General features: G+C 41.4%; 1 protein-coding gene across 1 annotated transcript; it reads right to left on the bottom strand.

Annotated features, from left to right (window-relative positions):
• Nucleotides 1-3458: 3458 nt before the first annotated feature.
• Nucleotides 3459-17538, bottom strand: LOC309546890 (V-set domain-containing T-cell activation inhibitor 1-like). Its single transcript, XM_082246584.1, has 4 exons — nucleotides 17463-17538; nucleotides 11670-12086; nucleotides 8715-8993; nucleotides 3459-3530 (listed from the first exon to the last, which is right to left on the bottom strand). Exons 1-4 carry the CDS (start codon nucleotides 17512-17514, stop codon nucleotides 3496-3498), a joined length of 783 nt encoding a protein of 260 aa, XP_082102710.1. The 5' UTR covers nucleotides 17515-17538; the 3' UTR covers nucleotides 3459-3495.
• Nucleotides 17539-20543: the final 3005 nt, after the last annotated feature.

Genomic DNA, 20543 nt, shown 5'->3' with positions numbered 1-20543 from the left:
GTGCAAACTGATGAGTATGAGGAGGCGGAGCATCTCCTCCGGGTAACATCCCTCGCGTGATCGTGGTGTGCGCAATGACGTCACACGTCAGCGCGCTCCATCTCACGCAGGGCAGGGTGGATCTTCCAGGGTGGTGGGCGTGGCAGACACAGGACCGGTCCGGTGGTGAATTATGGAAGAAGATAACAATATATATAATATTTTCTACATTTTATTTTTAATAAAGATTTTACAGTTTGTTGTTGCCCCTATACCCCACAAAGCAGCCCCTAAACCTCCCCCCCCCTGCACACAATATAGCCCCTTAACCCCCCCCCCCCCAACGCAGCCCCTGTACACATTTTGCATATAGACAAAGTGCTGTTGTATGTAAATCTGACTTCCTGATACATTTATTTTAATTTTAATTATCATGATATAAAATAATGGATGTGGGGGCCTTTTGGTGGGGGTGATTTTTTTTGGGGGGGGGGGTTTAGGGGGCAGCATTCTATTCTTCCATTCTTGGACCCAGGCAGCCCTGTGTATTACCTGTATCCAGGGCCGGGACAAAGGGGTGGGCAGGAGAGGGGCGGCTGCTCTGGGCACTGTGGTATTATGTGAGATGTGAGGTTCAGGGGGCACCACATGGAGATTGGGATGGGGAATTTGGTGTTGGGGGGGCAATTTGGAGGGGGGGGGGCAGCAGGAGGTGAGAATTGTTTTAGAAGGGGAATTTTGGGGAGGTGTGTTAGGAGTGGTGAGATGGGGGAAGAGGATTTGTGCTGGGATGGGGGATTTGTGCTAGAAAATGTGATATGGGGGGGGGATTTGTGCAAGGAGGGAAAATATTTTTTAGGAGCAGGTTTTGTGCTATATTGATTGGAGGGTATTTGCGCTAGGATGGGGGATTGGGAGGGGGGAAATTAGTGCTGGGAGAGGAGATTTGGAGTGGGTGGAGAGGATTTTTGGGGGGGCGGGGGGAATTGTATTGGGAGCACATGTGGGATGAGAGGATTTGAGCTAAGCATGAAGAGTAGCGCTCAATTTTTTTTTTTTTTGGGGGGGGGGGTTTAGGGGGCAGCATGCCATTCTTCCATTCTTGGACCCAGGCAGCACAATATCTTGAGCCTGTGTATTACCTGTATCCAGGGCTGGGACAAAGGGTAGATGGGGGGGGGGGGGGGCGGCTGCCCTGGGCACTGTGGTATTATGTGAGATGTGAGGTTCAGGGGGCACCACATGGAGATTGGGAGGGGGGAATTTGGAGGAGGGGGGGGGGGCGGCAGGAGTTGAGAATTGTTCTAGAAGGGGACATTTGGGGAGGATTGGTGAGATGGGGGAAGAGGATTTGTGCTGGGAGGGGGGATTTGTGCTAGAAAATTTAATATGGGGGGGGGGATTTGTGCGAAAAGGGAAGATTTTTTTTGGGAGCAGTATTTGTGCTAGTAGGGATGATCGGGGGGCATTTGCACTAGAATGGGGGATCGGGAGAGGGGAATTAGTGCTGAGAGAGGGGATTTGGAGTGGGGGTGAGGATTCTTGCTAGGAAGGGGGAATTATATATATTTTTTTTTTGGGGGGGGGGGGGGATTGTCCTGGGAGCACATGTGGAATGAGAGGATTTAAGCTAAGCATGCAGAGTAGAGCTCATTTTTTTTTTTTTTGGGGGGGGGGGGGTTTTGCTGACTTAATGCTCATACATTTTCTTTTTGGGGGGGGGGGGGGTTGTGCTGGGAGCACATGTGGAATGAGAAGATTTGAGCTAAGCATGCAGAGTAGAGCTCAATTTTTTTTTTTGGGGGGGGGGGGGGGGGTTGCTGACTTAATGCTCATACATTTTTTTTTTGGGGGGGGGGGGTTATCCTGCGAGCACATGTGGAAAGAGAACATTTGAGCTAAGCATGCAGGGTAGAGCTCAATTTTTTTTCTTTTTTGGGGGGGGGGGGGGATTTTTGCTGACTTAATGCTCATGCATTGTTTTTTTTTTTTTGTTGGGGGGGAGGGGGGGATTGTCCTGGGAGCACATGTGGAAAGAGAGGATTTGAGCTAAGCATGCAGAGTAGAGCTCAATTTTTTTTTTTGGGGGGGGGGGGGGGATTTTTGCTCACTTAATGCTCATACATTTTTTTGGGGGTGGGGGGGGGGATTGTGCTGGGAGCACATGTGGAATGAGAGGATTTGAGCTAAGCATGCAGAGCAGAGCTCAATTTTTTTTTTTGGGGGGGGGGGGGGGGTTTTGCTAAATTAATGCTCATACATTTTTTTTTTGGGGGGGGGGGATTGTGCTGACTTAATGCTCATACATTTTTTTTTGCGGGGGGGGGGGGGGATTGTGCTGGGAGCACATGTGGTATGAGAGGATTTGAGATAAGCATGCAGAGTAGAGCTCAATTTTTTTTTTTTTTTTGGGGGGGGGGGGGATTTTTGCTGACTTAATGCTCATACATTTTTCTTTGGGGGGGGGGATTGTTCTGGGAGCACATGTGGAATGAGAGGATTTGAGCTAAGCATGCAGAGTAGAGCTCATTTTTTTTTGGGGGGGGGGGGTTTGCTGACTTAATGCTCATACATTTTTTTAGGGGGGGGGATTGTGCTTACTTAATGCTCATACATTTTTTTTTGGGGGGGGGGGGTTGTGCTGGGAGCACATGTGGAATGTGGGGATTTGATCTAAGCATGCAGAGTAGCGCTCATTTTTTTTTTTTGGGGGGGGGGGGGGTTGCTGTCTTAATGCTCATACATTTTGGGGGGGGGGGCGCAATTTGGAATGTTCGCCCTGGGCTCTAGATGACCTTGTCCCTGCACTGCCTGTATCAACCTTGTTTGTAATGCTTACAGCATCCTGGGAGATATATATGTATATATGATAGATCTATAAATAATTATAACTTATTGATCACGTCTGTCTAATGAAGGGCGCCCTGAAGCCGCTCACTTTGCAAAGTCCACAACTGAAGAAGGTGATTTCTGGTGGCCACATGGCTGAAGGTATCACTTCTGGTGACACTAAGAAGGTCTATAGCAGGGGTATGAAAACTGTGGTCCTCCAGATGTTTCAGAACTACAATTCCCATGAGGCATAGCAAGACTCTGACAGCCACAAGCATGACACCCAGAGGCAGAGGCATGATGGGACTTGTAGTTTTGCACCAGCTGGAGGGCCACAGTTTGCATATCCCTGGTCTGTAGCATGGATGTGATTTCATTGTCTAGGTCCTCTACATATTCAATATACTCTACTATCCAGGCTGGGCCACGGAGGCTATTCACTGGTTGTGTTGGTTTTGGTATTGGTGGTGTTGGTGGTGTTGGTGGTATTGGTGGTACTGGTGGTATTGGTGGTACTGGGGGCATTGGTGGTACTGGTGGTACTGGTGGTATTGGTAGTACTGGTGGTATTGGTGGTATTGGTGGTATTGGTGGTACTGGTGGTACTGTCGGTACTGATGATGTTGTTGCTGTTCTCAATTTCCTCGATCATCTTTTCTTCAAATTGGAAGTTGAGCTGAGGCCTCAGAACTCCCCATATTCTCTCAGCGCCCCCTTCTCTGGGAAAAAAGACAAGATATAGTGAGGGGGACACGGCACGGTAGACTTCCATCCATGGTCTGCTCACTTCATTGACATACATTTTGTATCACTACAAGACGGGAAATCTCATCATTCCAAACCTGACCAGATGTGGGCACTGGGCATACTGCAAATGCCCCCCAAAAATCTCAGAAAGGACACAAGAGGCCTATTTGACTTTGTGGTCAATTACCTACTGTCATAATGGCAGCCAGGAGTTGCTGTTTAAATACCACATGCACCAGCTGCAGAAGCTCCTGCTGTCAAAAAATTTACACAGTGTTTATAAACATTGTTTAGACAGGAGATAGAGAGATACAAATTAACATTGTTTATAAACATTGTTCAGACTGGAGATAGAGAGATACAAAGTAACATTGTTTATAAACATTGTTCAGACAGGAGACAGAGAGATACAAAGCAACATTGTTTAAAAACATTGATCAGACAGGAGAAAGATACAAAGTAACACTGTTTATAAACAATGTTCTGATGGGAGACAGAAAGATACCAAGTAACATTGTTTATAAACATTGATCAGACAGGAAATAGAGAGATACAAAGTAACATTGTTTATAAACATTGATCAGACGGGAGATAGAGAGATACAAAGTAATATTGTTTATAAACATTGATCAGACAGGAAATGGAGAGATACAAAGTAGCATTGTTTATAAACATTGATCAGATGGGAGATAGAGAGATACAAAGTAACATTGTTTATAAACATTGATCAGATGGGAGATAGAGAGATACAAAGTAACATTGTTTGTATCTATCACTTGTCTGACCAATGTTTATAAACAATGTTACTTTGTATCTCTCTATCTCCTGTCTGATCAATGTTTATAAACAATGCTACTTTGTATCTCTCCATTTCCTGTCTGATCAATGTTTATAAACAATGTTACTTTGTATCTCTCTATCTCCCGTCTGATCAATGTTTATAAACAATGTTACTTTGTATCTCTCTATCTCCCGTCTGATCAATGTTTATAAACAATGTTACTTTGTATCTCTATCTCCTGTCTGATATTGCTCATTGTTCATAAACAATGTTACTTTGTATTTCTCTATTTCCAGTCTGATCAATATTTATAAACAATGTTACTTTGTATCTCTCTATCTCCTGTCTGATCAATGTTTATAAACAATGTTACTTTGTATCTCTCTATCTTCTGTCTGATCAATGTTCATAAAATAAAATTGTTTATAAACATTGATCAGACAGGAGATAGAGAAATATAAGTAACATTGTTACTTTTTCATCTACTCTCTTTTGTTCACCCGCAGATGCTGTCAGTTAAAAAAACTGGACAAGTTTTTTTTTTTTTTAACTAATTTTTATTATTTTTGTGGCCACTTATTATCCCTTTGTTTACCCTAATCAGTCTTTACTCAGATGGGAGATAGATAGAGAGATGCATAGGGATTGTTACATTAGGAGCAGGAAGAGCCTGGGTCACTTTACGTAAAAGACCGCGTGCATTCTAAGATCTAACCCTTAAAGCCCAACTCAGGCTCTATTCCCCCAGTGGCCCCTTCCCCCTTAGGGTCCAATAACATGATTTGTTGGGTTTCCTTCCTCCCTTGTCTTCCCTTGGTGGTGGGCGTTACCGGATGATGTAGAGAGCAGCACTGACCTCATGAGTTCATCAACACACTGTGATGTCAGAGTGTCATTCTCAGGGGGCGGGGCCATGACACCCTGCACTTTCTTCTCAGTCTTGGGAGTTGGACATCATTTAACCCAGAAGACTGAGGACATCTTGTGGTGGAGAAGATGTACTGCGGTGGTTAGCTCCAAATATACATTGAGTATTGCAACTGGAATTGCTTTTTTACCCACACCTGGGGCACATTAACCACTTGAGGACTGCTCACTGCGCTGCTACTGCAGCACAGCGGCTCCCCTGAGTCCAGCGACGTAGACCTACATCGCTGGACTCCTAGCTGTCTCGGCAGCGCACGCGTGCCGCCGGAGGCTCTCTCCTGCTGTGTTTAGACACAGCAGGAGTGGGGCCGGAGGAGGAGAGACGGCGTTAGCCGCCGCTCTTCCCCGATCGTCGGGGAAAGTGTGAGAAAATCCGCCTGCTTGTGTAAAGAGCAGGCGGATCTTCTCTGTGACAGAAAGGGAGAGATCACAGGATTCAGCATAGCTGAACCTGCGATCTGTGTCCGTGTCACACAACCCCCCCCCCCCCACATGTCAGTAAGCATTGTAAACACAGCCGACTGTCCTTCTCCCTGGGATGATCACAGAGCGCCTGTGATCCTTCTATATAGGATCACATATCTGTATGGTCATCTCAGAAGCCACGCCCCCCCCCCCCCACAGTTAGAATCACTCCAAGGGTCACATTTAACCTCTTGATCACCTATACTGTTAACCTCTTCCCTGCCAGTGTCATTATTACAGTAACAGTGCATATTTTTAGCACTGATTACTGTAGTAATGTCACTGGTATCCCCAAAAGTGTCAAAAATGTCAGTTAGGGGTCCGATCTGTCCGCCGCAATGTCGCAGTCCCGTAAAAAAAAAAAACTATAAAAATGACATAAATCTTTCCCGTAGTTAGTAAACGCGATAACTTTTGCGCAAACCAATCAAAATACGCTTATTGCGATTTTTTTTTTTTTTTACCAAAAATATGTAGCAGAAAACAAATTGGCCTAAAATGTTAAAAAATTTTGATTTCAACATTTTTTTTGTTATATAGCAGAATGTGAAAAATATTGTTTTTTTTTTCAAAATTGTCGCTCTTTTTTTCAAAAATTAAAAATCGCACAGGTGATCAAATACCACCAAAAGAAAGCTCTATTTGTGGGGAAAAAAGGACGTGAATTTAATTCGGGTAGAGTGTCGCACGACCGCGCAATTGTCTGTTAAAGTAACGCAGTGCCGAATCGCAAAATATGGCCTGGTCAGGAATGGGGTAAAATCTCCTGGTCTTAAAAGTGGATAAAAATTCGCTCATTGAGAATTTTTTTTTCAGAGACATGTAGCTAAATACATTTTGGCCTAAATATATGACAAAAATTTAATATATTGGATATTTTTTAACAGTCAAAGTAGAAAATGTCAATTTTTCACAAAATTTTCGCTATTTTTTTATTAATATTGCAAAAAATAAAAAGCGCACAGGTGATCAAATACCACCAAAAGAAAGCTCTGTTTGTGGGGAAAAAAGGACGTAAATTTCGTTTGGGTACATCGTTGCATGACCGCGCAATTGTCAGTTACATTCACGCAGTGCCAAGTTGAAAAAAGTGGCCTGGTCATTGAGCAGCAAAATCTTCCAGTCTTAAGGTGGTTAAAAAAAAGGCCAGCATTGGGATTTAATAAACAGCCCCAGATTACATTATTTACAAAGTGTGAGATTTAATATCTAGTGATTTCAAAGGCTTGTGATTGACCGGATAGTTCTAACTAGAAATGTGAAAAATGGAAACATTTGTTTCATTTCCTATAAATGTTACTAATTTAGTTTAGTGGTTTCATTTAGAATTTGTTTCGGTTTCATTTTGTTTATTCATTTTCTAACAAATTTCAAATTTTCAGAACGATCTGAATTCAAATCAGTCAAAAATTTATCATCAGATCCAAATTCTATGTGAAGAATAGCTGGTTGTAAGGGAGCGGGCCGGGAAGCCAGCCGCCCCATTCTCACCAGCTGTCAGCGGGTTTCCCCACTGACAGCTGAATGTAAACAAAAGAATATTGGCAATGAAAAATAAAGGAAAAAACAGTGTGACCCCCCCCCTCCCAATCCAGACCAGGTCCTTTGGATCTGGTCTGGTATGAAATTTAAGGAGCAGGCCGGCCAGCCAGCCGCTACATTCTTAACAACTGATGACTCATCAGCTGTCAGCGGGTTTCCCCATTGACAGCTGAATGTAAACAAACAAATGTTGGCAAAGAAAAATAAAGGAAAGAACAGTGTGCCCCCCCCCCATCCATACTAGGCCCTTCAGATCTGGTATGGATTTTAAGGAGCAGACCAGCAAGCCAGCCGCTACATTCTTAACAACTGATGACTCATCAGCTGTCAGCGGGTTTCCCACTGGCAGCTGAATGTAAACAAAAGAATGTTGGCAATGAAAAATAACTGAAAAAACTTTGTGCCCCCCTCCCCTCATCCATGCCAGGCCCTTCGGATCTGGTATGGATGTTAAGGAGCAGGCTGGAAGGCCAGCCGCCACATTCTTAACAACCGTTGACTCATCAGCTGTCAGCGGGTTTCCCCACTGGCAGCTGAATGTAAACAAAAGAATGTTGGCAATGAAAAATAAAGGAAACAACAGCATGCCCCCCCCTCCCCCCCAATCCATACTAGGCCCTTTGGATCTGGTATAGATTTGAAGAAAAACGGCCTGGAGTCCCCCCCAAAATCCATACCAGACCCTTATCCCAGCATCTGAGCATGCAAAGCGACGGGGGCGGGGGGGGGTGTAAGCTTGTGCGAGAGAGCTCACCTTCCTCCTGAACCATACAAAGCCACATGCCCTCAACATGAAGGCGGGTGATTTGTCCCCATGTTAATAAGACAAGGGCCTCTTGCCCACAACCCTGGCCAGTGTCAAAACTAAGTAAAAACATAGTTTTCGACAAATGCTTCATTTAAAAATAAAACTAAAAACAAAGTCCCCTGAAGTAAATCCAGCGTCAATCACGATGAAGGCCGCTGCCGCCACCATCCTGAAGAAAAGCAAGAGGTCCACACCTGACCTGCTCCCGCCGTCTGACAGTTACACCATCGGACAGTTCTTAAATAACTAGGGGGCAGGGCCACCCGATGACCCCACCCCCTTTTAATGTCATTGACCCTGCATACTTCCCGGCCCGCTTCTTAATAACCACCTATTCTTTACACAAAATTCGGATTAGTTGATAAATTTTTGACCGATTCAAATCATTTGGAAAATTTGGATTTTAATAGAAAAGGAATAAACTAAATAAAACGAAAATGCATTTTGACTAAATATTTGTTACTATGGTCATTTAGTAATTTGGATACATCTGAATAACCAAAGATTCGTCGGAATTTAGATTCAGACCTAAACTAATTGCACGTTTAGTTCTAACCCAATTTAAAAAAATAAATTTTAACATTAGTTGTAGATGTATTTTATGCCTTTAATGACTCTCGCTATTTCCCGTACTTAGCCTCCTGTATATGGTCCTCGGTCTCTTGGCTTTCTGGACGTCTCTGATGAGGCAGCGGTAGATCTCGTGGCTCTTCACTCCACTAAGGGTCGAGGAGACTCTATGGCGGCCATCTTTCATTTGCTCCAGGACCTCCATGGTGGAATTTTCCGATATGTCCTCCTCTCGGCGGTTCATCCAGCGCACAATAGGAATGTTATACCAGCCTTTGGACACACAACGTACTACTGTGCCATTGTCTACTGTGTCAAACTTCACCGGGGGCTCCTCCTCCTCTGCATGGAAGAAAAAAAAAATTAAACGTCAAAGGTCAGGGTGGGCTGTTGATGTCACATGGGGGTGAACATAAAACATATAGACCAGGGTTTCTCATCCAGGGCCCCGTGGAACCCTAGGGTTCCTCTTGAGGTTGATAGGTATGGGTTCCTCCTGAGGTTGATAGGGGTTCCTCTTGAGGTTGATAGGTATGGGTTCCTCCTGAGGTTGATAGGGGTTCCTCCTGAGGTTGTTAGGGGTTCCTTGAGAAATGGGCAATTTCTGCCTCTCAGATAAGTTCCCACTGACACCATTGTTCCTTTTAGCTATCTGTAAGGGGGGTAATTCTTCCTAATGATGACAAAAGTAAGGAGCATTCTTCCCACTGACTGTCACACCAATGTGTCATGAGTTGTAGATTTTTCATTTTTAGCAGGGGTTCCCCGAGACCAGAAATTTATTTCAAGGGTTCCTCTGTGTTGAAAAGGTTGAGAAAGGCTGATATAGAACCTTCTAGGGCAGTGATGGCGAACCTTGGCACCCCAGATGTTTTGGAACTACATTTCCCATGATGCTGCTCTCTGCAAGGTAGTTGAGTATCATGGGAAATGTAGTTCCAAAACATCTGGGGTGCCAATGTTTGCCATCACTGTTCTAGAAGAGGAGTCCTGTAATAATTGAGTGGTTGGGGCTCTTTCTGGTCATTGCGAAATCTAGATTGTCTCCATCACACCGCTACAAGCAAAATGTTGAGTTATTGAAAATTTACCAAAGCGTTGAGACCTTTACAGGATCTTCTCAATCTGTAACTGTAAAGGTCATTAAATGCAAAATATTAGGAGAGTGGGGGGTGGGGGGACATAAGAGCGTAAGCTCCTCTGGTACAGAGACTGATGTGACTGGCTCAGTGTTCTCTGTACAGTGCTGCGGTATATGTCAGAGCTATATAAATGTATTATAATAATAGTGTGTGACTGTGGGGGGGAGGGGACATTAGAGTGTAAGCTCCTCTGGTACAGAGACTGATGTGACTGTGGGGGAGGGGACATTAGAGTGTAAGCTCCTCTGGTACAGAGACTGATGTGACTGTGGGGGAGGGGACATTAGAGTGTAAGCTCCTCTGGTACAGAGACTGATATGACTGTGGGGGAGGGTACATTAGAGTGTAAGCTCCTCTGGTACAGAGACTGATGTGACTGTGGGGGAGGGGACATTAGAGTGTAAGCTCCTCTGGTACAGAGACTGATGTGACTGTGGGGGAGGGGACATTACAGTGTAAGCTCCTCTGGTACAGAGACTGATGTGACTGTGGGGGAGGGGACATTAGAGTGTAAGCTCCTCTGGTACAGAGACTGATGTGACTGGCTCAGTGATCTCTGTACAGCACTGCGGTATATGTCAGAGATATATAAATGTATAATAGTGTGTGACTGTGGGGGAGGGGACATTAGAGTGTAAGCTCCTCTGGTACAGAGACTGATGTGACTGTGGGGGAGGGGACATTACAGTGTAAGCTCCTCTGGTACAGAGACTGATGTGACTGTGGGGGAGGGGACATTAGAGTGTAAGCTCCTCTGTTGCAGAGACTGATGTGACTGGCTCAGTGATCTCTGTACAGCACTGCGGTATATGTCAGAGATATATAACTGTATAATAATAATAGTGTGTCACTGTGGGGGGACATTAGAGTGTAAGCTCCTCTGGTGGGGAGCATTAGAGTGTAAGCTCCTTTGGTACAGAGACTAATGTGACTGTGGGGGAGGGGACATTTGAGTGTAAGCTCCTTTGGTACAGAGACTAATGTGACTGTGGGGGAGGGGGCATTAGAGTGTAAGCTCCTCTGGTGCAGAGACTGATGTGACTGGCTCAGTGATCTCTGTACAGCACTGCGGTATATGTCAGAGCTATATACATGTATAATAATAATAGTGTGTGACTGTGGGGGGGGGAACATTAGAGTGTAAGCTCCTCTGGTACAGAGACTGATATGACTGTGGGGGGACATTAGAGTGTAAGCTCCTCTGGTGGGGAGCATTAGAGTGTAAGCTCCTTTGGTACAGAGACTAATGTGACTGTGGGGGAGGGGACATTTGAGTGTAAGCTCCTTTGGTACAGAGACTAATGTGACTGTGGGGAGGGGGCATTAGAGTGTAAGCTCCTCTGGTGCAGAGACTGATGTGACTGGCTCAGTGATCTCTGTACAGCACTGCGGTATATGTCAGAGCTATATACATGTATAATAATAATAGTGTGTGACTGTGGGGGGGGGGAACATTAGAGTGTAAGCTCCTCTGGTACAGAGACTGATATGACTGTGGGGGGACATTAGAGTGTAAGCTCCTCTGGTGGGGAGCATTAGAGTGTAAGCTCCTTTGGTACAGAGACTAATGTGACTGTGGGGGAGGGGACATTTGAGTGTAAGCTCCTTTGGTACAGAGACTAATGTGACTGTGGGGGAGGGGGCATTAGAGTGTAAGCTCCTCTGGTGCAGAGGCTGATGTGATTGGCTCAGTGATCTCTATACAGCACTGCGGTATATGTCAGAGCTATATATATGTATAATAATAGTGTGTGACTGTGGGGGGACATTAGAGTGTAAGCTCTTCTGGTACAGAGACTGATGTGATTGGCTCAGTGATCTCTGTACAGCACTGCGGTATATGTCAGAGCTATAAAGTGAATGGAAATCATTTTACCTTCTACGATGAGTTTCAGTTTGGTCTCTCCTTTGCCATGTGGGTTGATGGCTTTACATGTGTACACCCCCTCGTCTTGAAAGTCCACAGTGTGCATGTGCAGCGTCATGTCCCCTTCGGGGATCTCGTTGGTATCCACCCTGATGCGGTCGTAGTAGACTTGGCTCTGCTCTGAAAAGTCCTCCCTGTCTTTATGGAAGCTGTAGACCAGCTGAGGTTCTTTGTACTCGTAGGTCTGCTGAATGTACGCCTGAATGTCTTCCACCTCCATCTCCTCCACTATGTCCTCCCGGTGCCAGCTGGTGCCCAGGTCGTAGGTGTTCTCGATGAAGGAGAAGTGGCAGGGCAGGGTGGCATTGCCGTATCGGTGTACACGGACCTCTTCATACTGAGGTTTGGGGATCACATAGTCACATTCTGGGGGGGATTAAAAGAAGAAATGGAATTCAATAACAGAAGTTAGTGCAGTCCTGCCAGATTATGGGATAGAAAAAATAGGCTCTTTCTGGTGGCATAAAAAAAAAATAAATAAATAAAATAAATAAATAAAAAAAAAATAAAAAAATAAAATAAATAAATAAATAAATAAATAAAAATAAATAAATAAAAAAAAATAGTTCAGACAGACCATGAATGCCAATGAGACAAGATAACATCTTAAAAAAGAAAATGCTTTGAACCCTACACATTACATGGAATACAGTGGGGCGGTCCCCTTGTGATAGCAATAAAGTAAAAAAAAAAAAAGAAAAACAATGTTTAAAAAATGTAGAGTTTAAAAATAACATTTAAGAAATTAACGTTTTAAATCATTTAAAATGTAACCACTTCCCGCCCAGTCTATAGACAAATGATAGCTGGGCGGGGGATTTCTTATCCTCCACAGGAAGCGATGTGGTGCGATCTGTCACCGGACGCATCTACGGGACACCACCGATGAGTGATCTAAGTACCGGCTGCTGCTGGTGTCGTGTAACCACCGTGACCAATCACAGCAGGTCACATGACAGTTACACACAATGGATGGCTTCCTATCATGCCATTCAATTGTGTTGCTAGCTGTGATTGGTCAATTTAATCACATGGTAAAGACAGGGCCAATCACAGCCCATCTGTACCATGTTATTAGCTTTGGCCAATCACAGCTAATCACAACAAAACAGATTGAATGAACCAATTTCATTCAGTAAAATGCTTGCTTATAGCAATGTAATTAACTGCTATAAGCAATCATAATGTGTAAGAAAATAAATAAAAAATCCTGATCATTTCCCCAGAGTAGTACAATGTTACTATGGTAACAGTATATTGCTCTGGGCACAGTGTGTTAAAAAAAATAGTTAAAAAAAATAGTTAAAAAAAATAGTTAAAAAAAAATGGAATACAAAAATGTGAAAAAAATAAATAAATTTACGTGCTGTCACCAGTCAGTGTCCCTGATCACCACCATGCCCATTATATGATGACGCTGTACTGCACTGGGGACGTATGTTAAAAAAAAATTGTGAACATATTTTTTTTTTAGATTTCTTCATTTTCCAAAAATTGTGACAAAAAAAAAAAATTACGACTTGAAAAATACGCGCCATGCCTTTTACTAAATACTTTGGACTGTCTACTTTGCAAAAAAGGGTCCCTGATGACTGCAACACCCATTATATGATGATGCTGTACTGCACTGGTGATGTATGTTAAAAAAAAAAAAAAACTGTGAACATTTTCTTTTTAAATTTCTGCATTTTCCAAAAAATTGTGCCAAAAAAATTCCAACTTCAAAAAAACACTCCATACCTCTTACTAAATACTTTGGACTGTCTACTTTACAAAAAGGGTCCCTGATGACTGCAACACCCATTATATGATGAACCTGTACTGCACTGGTGACGTGTGTTAAAAAAAAAATTGCACATTTTTTTTTTCTCCAAAAAATTGTGACAAAAAATTACGACTTCAAAAAAACTCGCCATGCCTCTTACTAATTACTTTGGACTGTCTACTTTGCAAAAAAGGGTCACTGATCACTGCCACTCCCGTTATATGATGATGCTGTACTGCACTGGTGATGTATGTTAAAACAAATTGTGAATTTTTTTTTTTTTTTACATTTCTTCGTTTTCCAAAAATTATGACAAAAAATTACAACTTTAAAAAAACACTCCATGCCTCTTACTAAATACCTTAGACTATCTGCTTTCCTATCTGAGTATTTTGAGGGATATTTCTATTGTCCTGGCATTTTAGGGCCTCAAGAATTGATATAGTCTGTCAATACTTCAGGATTGATTGGATTTCAGATCTATATCCCATAGTATGTGGACTGCATACCTTTCCTACAGACTAAATAATATACACTGATTTTGGTTATTTTCACCAAAGGAATGTAGCAGAATACATTTTGGTCTAAATATATGAAGAACAGTTATTTATTTGCAAAATCTTTTAACCAAAACTTAGAAAAATGCGTTTTTTTTTTTCAAAAAGTTCATTTTTTTTATTTATTTAGCAAAAACTAAAAAAACTAAAAAAAAAAAAAAAAAAAAAAAGAACCCAGTGGTGATTAAATACCACTAAAAGAAAACTCTATTTATGTGATCACAATGATAAAAATTTAGTTTGTGTACAGTGTTGCTGAAAATTGAAAATTACTCTGGACAAGAAGGGGGTGAAAGTGCTTGGTATTGAAGCGGTTAAGTTGTCTATTTATAAAACATTAATTGCACAAATGTCAGAAAAATTCATACAAATTTAGCAAAATTTCACTTTATTTTATTTTTTATTTTTTATATATATATAATAGATTAACTTCTGTATCATCAGCTCCATCTAGTGGCCAAAATGCAGTATATTTTCTTATTGAGGTGGTTCAGAAAACTATACCACATTTTGGCCACTAGATGGAGCTGATGATACAGGAGACAAATAAAATTGATGTCCTTTATTCCCCACAAATAGAGCTTTCCTTTGGTGGTATTTGATCACCTGTGCGATTTTTTTATTTTTTGTGCTATAAACAAAAAAAGAGCGACAATTTTGAAAAAAAAACAATATTTTTCACATTCTGCTATATAACATTCCCAAAAAAAACCCAAAAAAACAAAATGTAAAAATCTAATTTTTTTAACATTTTAGGCCAATTTTTTTTATGCTACATATTTTTGGTGAAAAAAAAATCACGATAAGCGTATTTTGATTGGTTTGCACAAAAGTTATTGCGTTTACTAACTACGGGAAAGATTTATGTCATTTTTGCTGTTTTTTGTTTGTTTTTTACTAGTAATGGCGGCGATCAGCAATTTTTAGCGGGACTGCGACATTGTGGCGGACAGATTGGACCCCTAACTGACATTTTTGACACTTTTAGGGGTACCAGTGACATTACTACAGTAATCAGTGCTAAAAATATGCACTGTCACTGTACTAATGACACTGTCAGGGAAGGGGTTAACCCTGTGGGTGATCAAAGGGTTAAATGTGAGCCTAGGGGAGTGATTCTAACTGTGGGGGGCCTGGCTTGTAAAATGACCATAGAGACCTGTTTTCCTATATAGAAGGATCACAGGCGCTCTATGATCATTCCAGGGAGAAGAACGGTCGGCAGTGTTTACAACATCCGACCGTTCTCTCTCAGTGGGGAACGATCGCGGGTGTCAGGCGGCAATCAGAGCCGCCTGCCCCATGCATCGGCTTCCCTGCTGACGAGCCGGCGTTGGTGGTGTGCGCTCGCCCCCTAGACTCCCCAGAGCGAGCGCCATACATATACAGCGATTTGCCTGGGAACGGCTGTCTGCCGCAGTACATTCGCGGCGGGCGGTCGGCACGCAGTTTAAACTAATTTTAAAAATAACACAAAAAACTTTAACCCCCCCCCCCCCCCCCCGCAGCCATGGACATGCACATGCAAACACGTTTTCTGGGTGTATGAACATATAAATATGACCATAGTGCCGCACATATTAGATATCACCATGCAGTTTAGAGTGAGAGCCAGGATTCTTGGGTCAAACAATCTATGTAACATCGAGCCAATGGGTAACCAAACCACTTGAAGATCGGCCATTTTCTGGCACTTTTTCTCTACATGTGAAAATACTTTTTTTTGCTAAAAAATTAGTTGGAACCCCCAAACAACATTAAAAAAAAAAAAAAAAAAACAGAGGCCCCAGAGAATAAATTGGTGGGTTTTGCAATTTTTTATGTCACACGGAAAAAAAATAAAACAACACGTTAACCACTTTACCACCGGAGGATTTTCCTGCTTTACGTCCAGGCCACTTTTTGCGATTCGGCGCTGTGCGAGTTTAACTGACAATTGCGCGGTCATGCAACGCCGTACCCAAACAAAATTTACGTCCTTTTTTTCCCACAAACAGAGCTTTCTTTTGGTGGTATTTGATCACCTCTGCAATTTTCCTTTTTTGCGACATTAATAAAAAAATTAGCGAAAAGTTTGCGAAAAAATTGACATTTTCTACTTTTCTGACAGTTAAAAAATATCCAATATATTCAATTTTTGTCATATATTTAGGCCAAAATGTATTTATCTACATGTCTTTGACAAAAAAATTCTCAATGAGCGTATTTTTAATCGCTTCAAGACCGGAAGATTTTACCCCCTTCCTGACCAGGCCATATTTTGCGATTCGGCACTGTGTTATTTTAACGGACAATTGCGCAGTCGTGCGATGCTGTACCCAAATTAAATTTATGTCTTTTTTTTCCCACAAACAGAGCTTTCCTTTGGTGGTATTTGATCACCTGTGCGATTTTTACTTTTTGCGCTATAAACAAAAAAAGAGCGACAATTTTTGAAAAAATAACAATATTTTTCAAATTTTTTTTATATGAAATTCCCCCCCAAAAAATGTAAAAATCTAATTTTTTAACATTTTAGGCCAACTTGTTTTCTGGTACAAATTTTAGGTACAAAAAAAATCGCAATAAGCGTATTTTGATTGGTTTGCGCAAAAGTTATCGTGTCTACAAACTACGGGAAAGATTTATGTAATTTTTTTTTCTTACTAGAAATGGCGGCAATCTGCACTTTTTAGCAAAACTGCGACATTGCGGCGGACAGATCGGACCCTTGACTGACATTTTTGACACTTTTGGGGGGACCAGTGACATTACTGCAGTAATCAGTGCTAAAACTATGCACTGTTACTGTAATAATGACACTGGCAGGGAAGGGGTTAATACCAGGGGAGATCAAAGAGTTAAGTGTGAGCCTAGGGGAGTGATTTCTAACTGTATGGGGGAGGGGCTTGTGAAATGATCATATAGACCTGTGTATCTATATAGAAGGATCACAGGCACTCTGTGATCATTCCAGGGAGAAGAACGGTCAGATGTGTTTTAAACAGCCGACCGTTCTTCTCTCTCAGCGGGGAACGATCGCCTGGTGGCAATTGGGGCCGTTAGTCCCGTATATCGGCATGCCAGCTGCCTAGTGGGGGCAGGAGCGCGCCGGCGGCGGCGTGCGCGCCCTGCCCCCCAGCACCACTCGCGCCACCGACGTAGGGCTACATCGTTTTGCGCAGCCGAGCCAGCCTGCGGCAGCGGTCAGCAACTGGTTAATTGTTATAATTTTAAAAAGTTTTTAATTGTTATCATTTTTTGAAAATTAAAAAAAAAAAAAAAAAAAAAAAACAGATATTATTGAATTATTTGATTTACATGAAATAGTACGATGACGTGTGTCAATATTTTATATTTCTATCCTACAGCACACAGAGGACAAGAAGACGTCAGTCCCCCCATACACAGTACACACAGCACAGGTAGACAGGGACTCACCTGCCAGGTAGAGGAGGAGGCTGATTGCCAGAGCAGTGTATAGCAGCGCCATCTACAGCTCACAGCTGGAATTACCCTGTAAATATAGGACAGCTGTAATACTTCATTTATTTAGCATAGGCAGTTATATCATGCCAAAACTTTGTGCTTTACATATTGCCCTCAAAGAGCTTACAATCTAAGGGCCTACCTCTCATACTAGGGCCAATTAACCTACAGGACCAGCGTGTGTTTGGAGTGTGGGAAGAAACATATAAAAACTCGATGCAGATAATATTCTGGCCAGCACTCAAAATAAGCACCCCAGAAGTGCAATGCAGAAGTGATAACCAATAAGGCACTGTGCTGCCCAAATATGTATATATATATATATATATATATATATAGGGCCGGGACAAGGGGTGGGCAAGAGGGAGCTGCCCTGGGCACAATGGTTTATTGCATAGTTGGGGGTGACCTGTGCCAGTTGCTTCTGTTGCAAGACTGACAGGAGTAATGACAGTGGCATCAATGCTGGCCCTAATCCTAAAGGAAGGGGGGGGGGGCGAAGTTTGGCATCTTTGCCCTGGGCGCTGGATGACTTTGTCCCAGCACTGTATATATATTATACAGTATATACATCAAACAGTTGTACATATATGCAACCACGACACTGCATGACTGTTTGCATGTTCTCCCTGTGCCTGCGTGGGTTTCCTCCGGGAATTCTAGTTTCCTCCCACACTCCAAAGACATGCTGGGAGGTTATTTGGCTCCTGTCTAAATAGTGTCCTACTATGTGTATGTATGAATGTGAGATAGAGACCTTAGATTGTAAGCTCCTTGAGGGCAGGGTCTGAGGTGACTGTACAGTATATATGTAAAGCGCTGCATACATTGATTGTGCTATATACAGTAAGTACATGTAATAATAACAACAATCAGAATATGGAATTACACCGCATGAGACAAGTGTAAATTACACATAGTTATAATGATAGTATAGCTATATATATATATATATATATATATATATATATATAGGTATAGCTTTGTTCTGCACACACAGATACATCTACAAATCAAATTCACTTTGTACTAGATAGATAGACTGAGATAAAGAGATACAAAGTAACATTGTTTATAAACATTGAACAGACAGGAGATAGAGAGATACAAAGTAACATTGTTTATAAACATTGATCAGACGGGAGATAGAGAGATACAAAGTAACATTGTTTATAAACATTGATCAGACGGGAGATAGAGAGATACAAAGTGACATTGTTTATAAACATTGATCAGACAGGAGATAGAGAGATACAAAGTGACATTGTTTATAAACATTGATCAGACAGGAGATAGAGAGATACAAAGTGACATTGTTTATAAACATTGATCAGACGGGAGATAGAGAGATAAAAAGTAACATTGTTTATAAACATTGATCAGACGGGAGATGGAGAGATAAAAAGTAACATTGTTTATAAACATTGATCAGACGGGAGATGGAGAGATAAAAAGTAACATTGTTTATAAACATTGATCAGACGGGAGATGGAGAGATACAAAGTAAAATTGTTTATAAACATTGATCAGATGGGAGATAGAGAGATAAAAAGCAACATTGTTTATGAACATTGATCAGATGGGAGATAGAGAGATACAAAGTAACATTGTTTATATGGGAGATAGAGAGATACAAAGTAACATTGTTTATAAACATTGATCAGACGGGAGATAGAGAGATACAAAGTAACATTGTTTATAAACATTGATCAGACAGGAGATAGAGAGATACAAAGTAACATTGTTTATAAACATTGATCAGATGGGAGATAAAGAGATACAAAGTAACATTGTTTATAAACATTGATCAGACAGGAGATAGAGAGATACAAAGTAACATTGTTCAGAGGGAGATAAATAAAAAATGTAATTTTTTATAAACAATGTTCTGATGAAGATAAAGAGATACACAAAGTAACATTATTTATAAATACAAAGAATTGTTTGTTGAATACAAATATAAAAGACTAAATATAGATATGGAATATTCCGGATACAGATATAGAAGATGAGATACGGAATATTCCGGATACAGATATAGAAGATGAGATATGGAATATTCCAGATACAGATATAGAAGGTGAGATATGGAATATTCCGGATACAGATATAGAAGGTGAGATATGGAATATTCAGGATACAGATATAGAAGATGAGATATGGAATATTCAGGATACAGATATAGAAGATGAGATACGGAATATTCCGGATACAGATATAGAAGATGAGATATGGAATATTCCAGATACAGATATAGAAGGTGAGATATGGAATATTCCGGATACAGATATAGAAGATGAGATATGGAATATTCCAGATACAGATATAGAAGGTGAGATATGGAATATTCCGGATACAGATATAGAAGGTGAGATATGGAATATTCCGGATACAGATATAGAAGGTGAGATATGGAATATTCCGGATACAGATATAGAAGGTGAGATATGGAATATTCCGGATACAGATATAGAAGATGAGATATGGAATATTCCGGATACAGATATAGAAGGTGAGATATGGAATATTCCGGATACAGATATAGAAGGTGAGATATGGAATATTCCGGATACAGATATAGAAGGTGAGATATGGAATATTCCGGATACAGATATAGAAGATGAGATACGGAATATTCCGGATACAGATATAGAAGATGAGATATGGAATATTCCAGATACAGATATAGAAGGTGAGATATGGAATATTCAGGATACAGATATAGAAGATGAGATACGGAATATTCAGGATACAGATATAGAAGGTGAGATATGGAATATTCCGTATACAGATAAAGAAGATGAGATATGGAATATTCCGGATACAGATATAGAAGGTGAGATATGGAATATTCCGTATACAGATGAAGAAGATGAGATATGGAATATTCCGGATACAGATATAGAAGATGAGATATGGAATATTCCGGATACAGATATAGAAGATGAGATATGGAATATTCCGGATACAGATATAGAAGATGAGATATGGAATATTCAGGATACAGATATAGAAGATGAGATATGGAATATT

The sequence above is a fragment of the Pelophylax lessonae genome (assembly GCF_965119305.1).
Source record: "Pelophylax lessonae genome assembly, chromosome: 2".
Lineage (NCBI taxonomy): Eukaryota > Metazoa > Chordata > Amphibia > Anura > Ranidae > Pelophylax > Pelophylax lessonae.
This window is presented reverse-complemented; position numbering and strand designations above follow the sequence as displayed.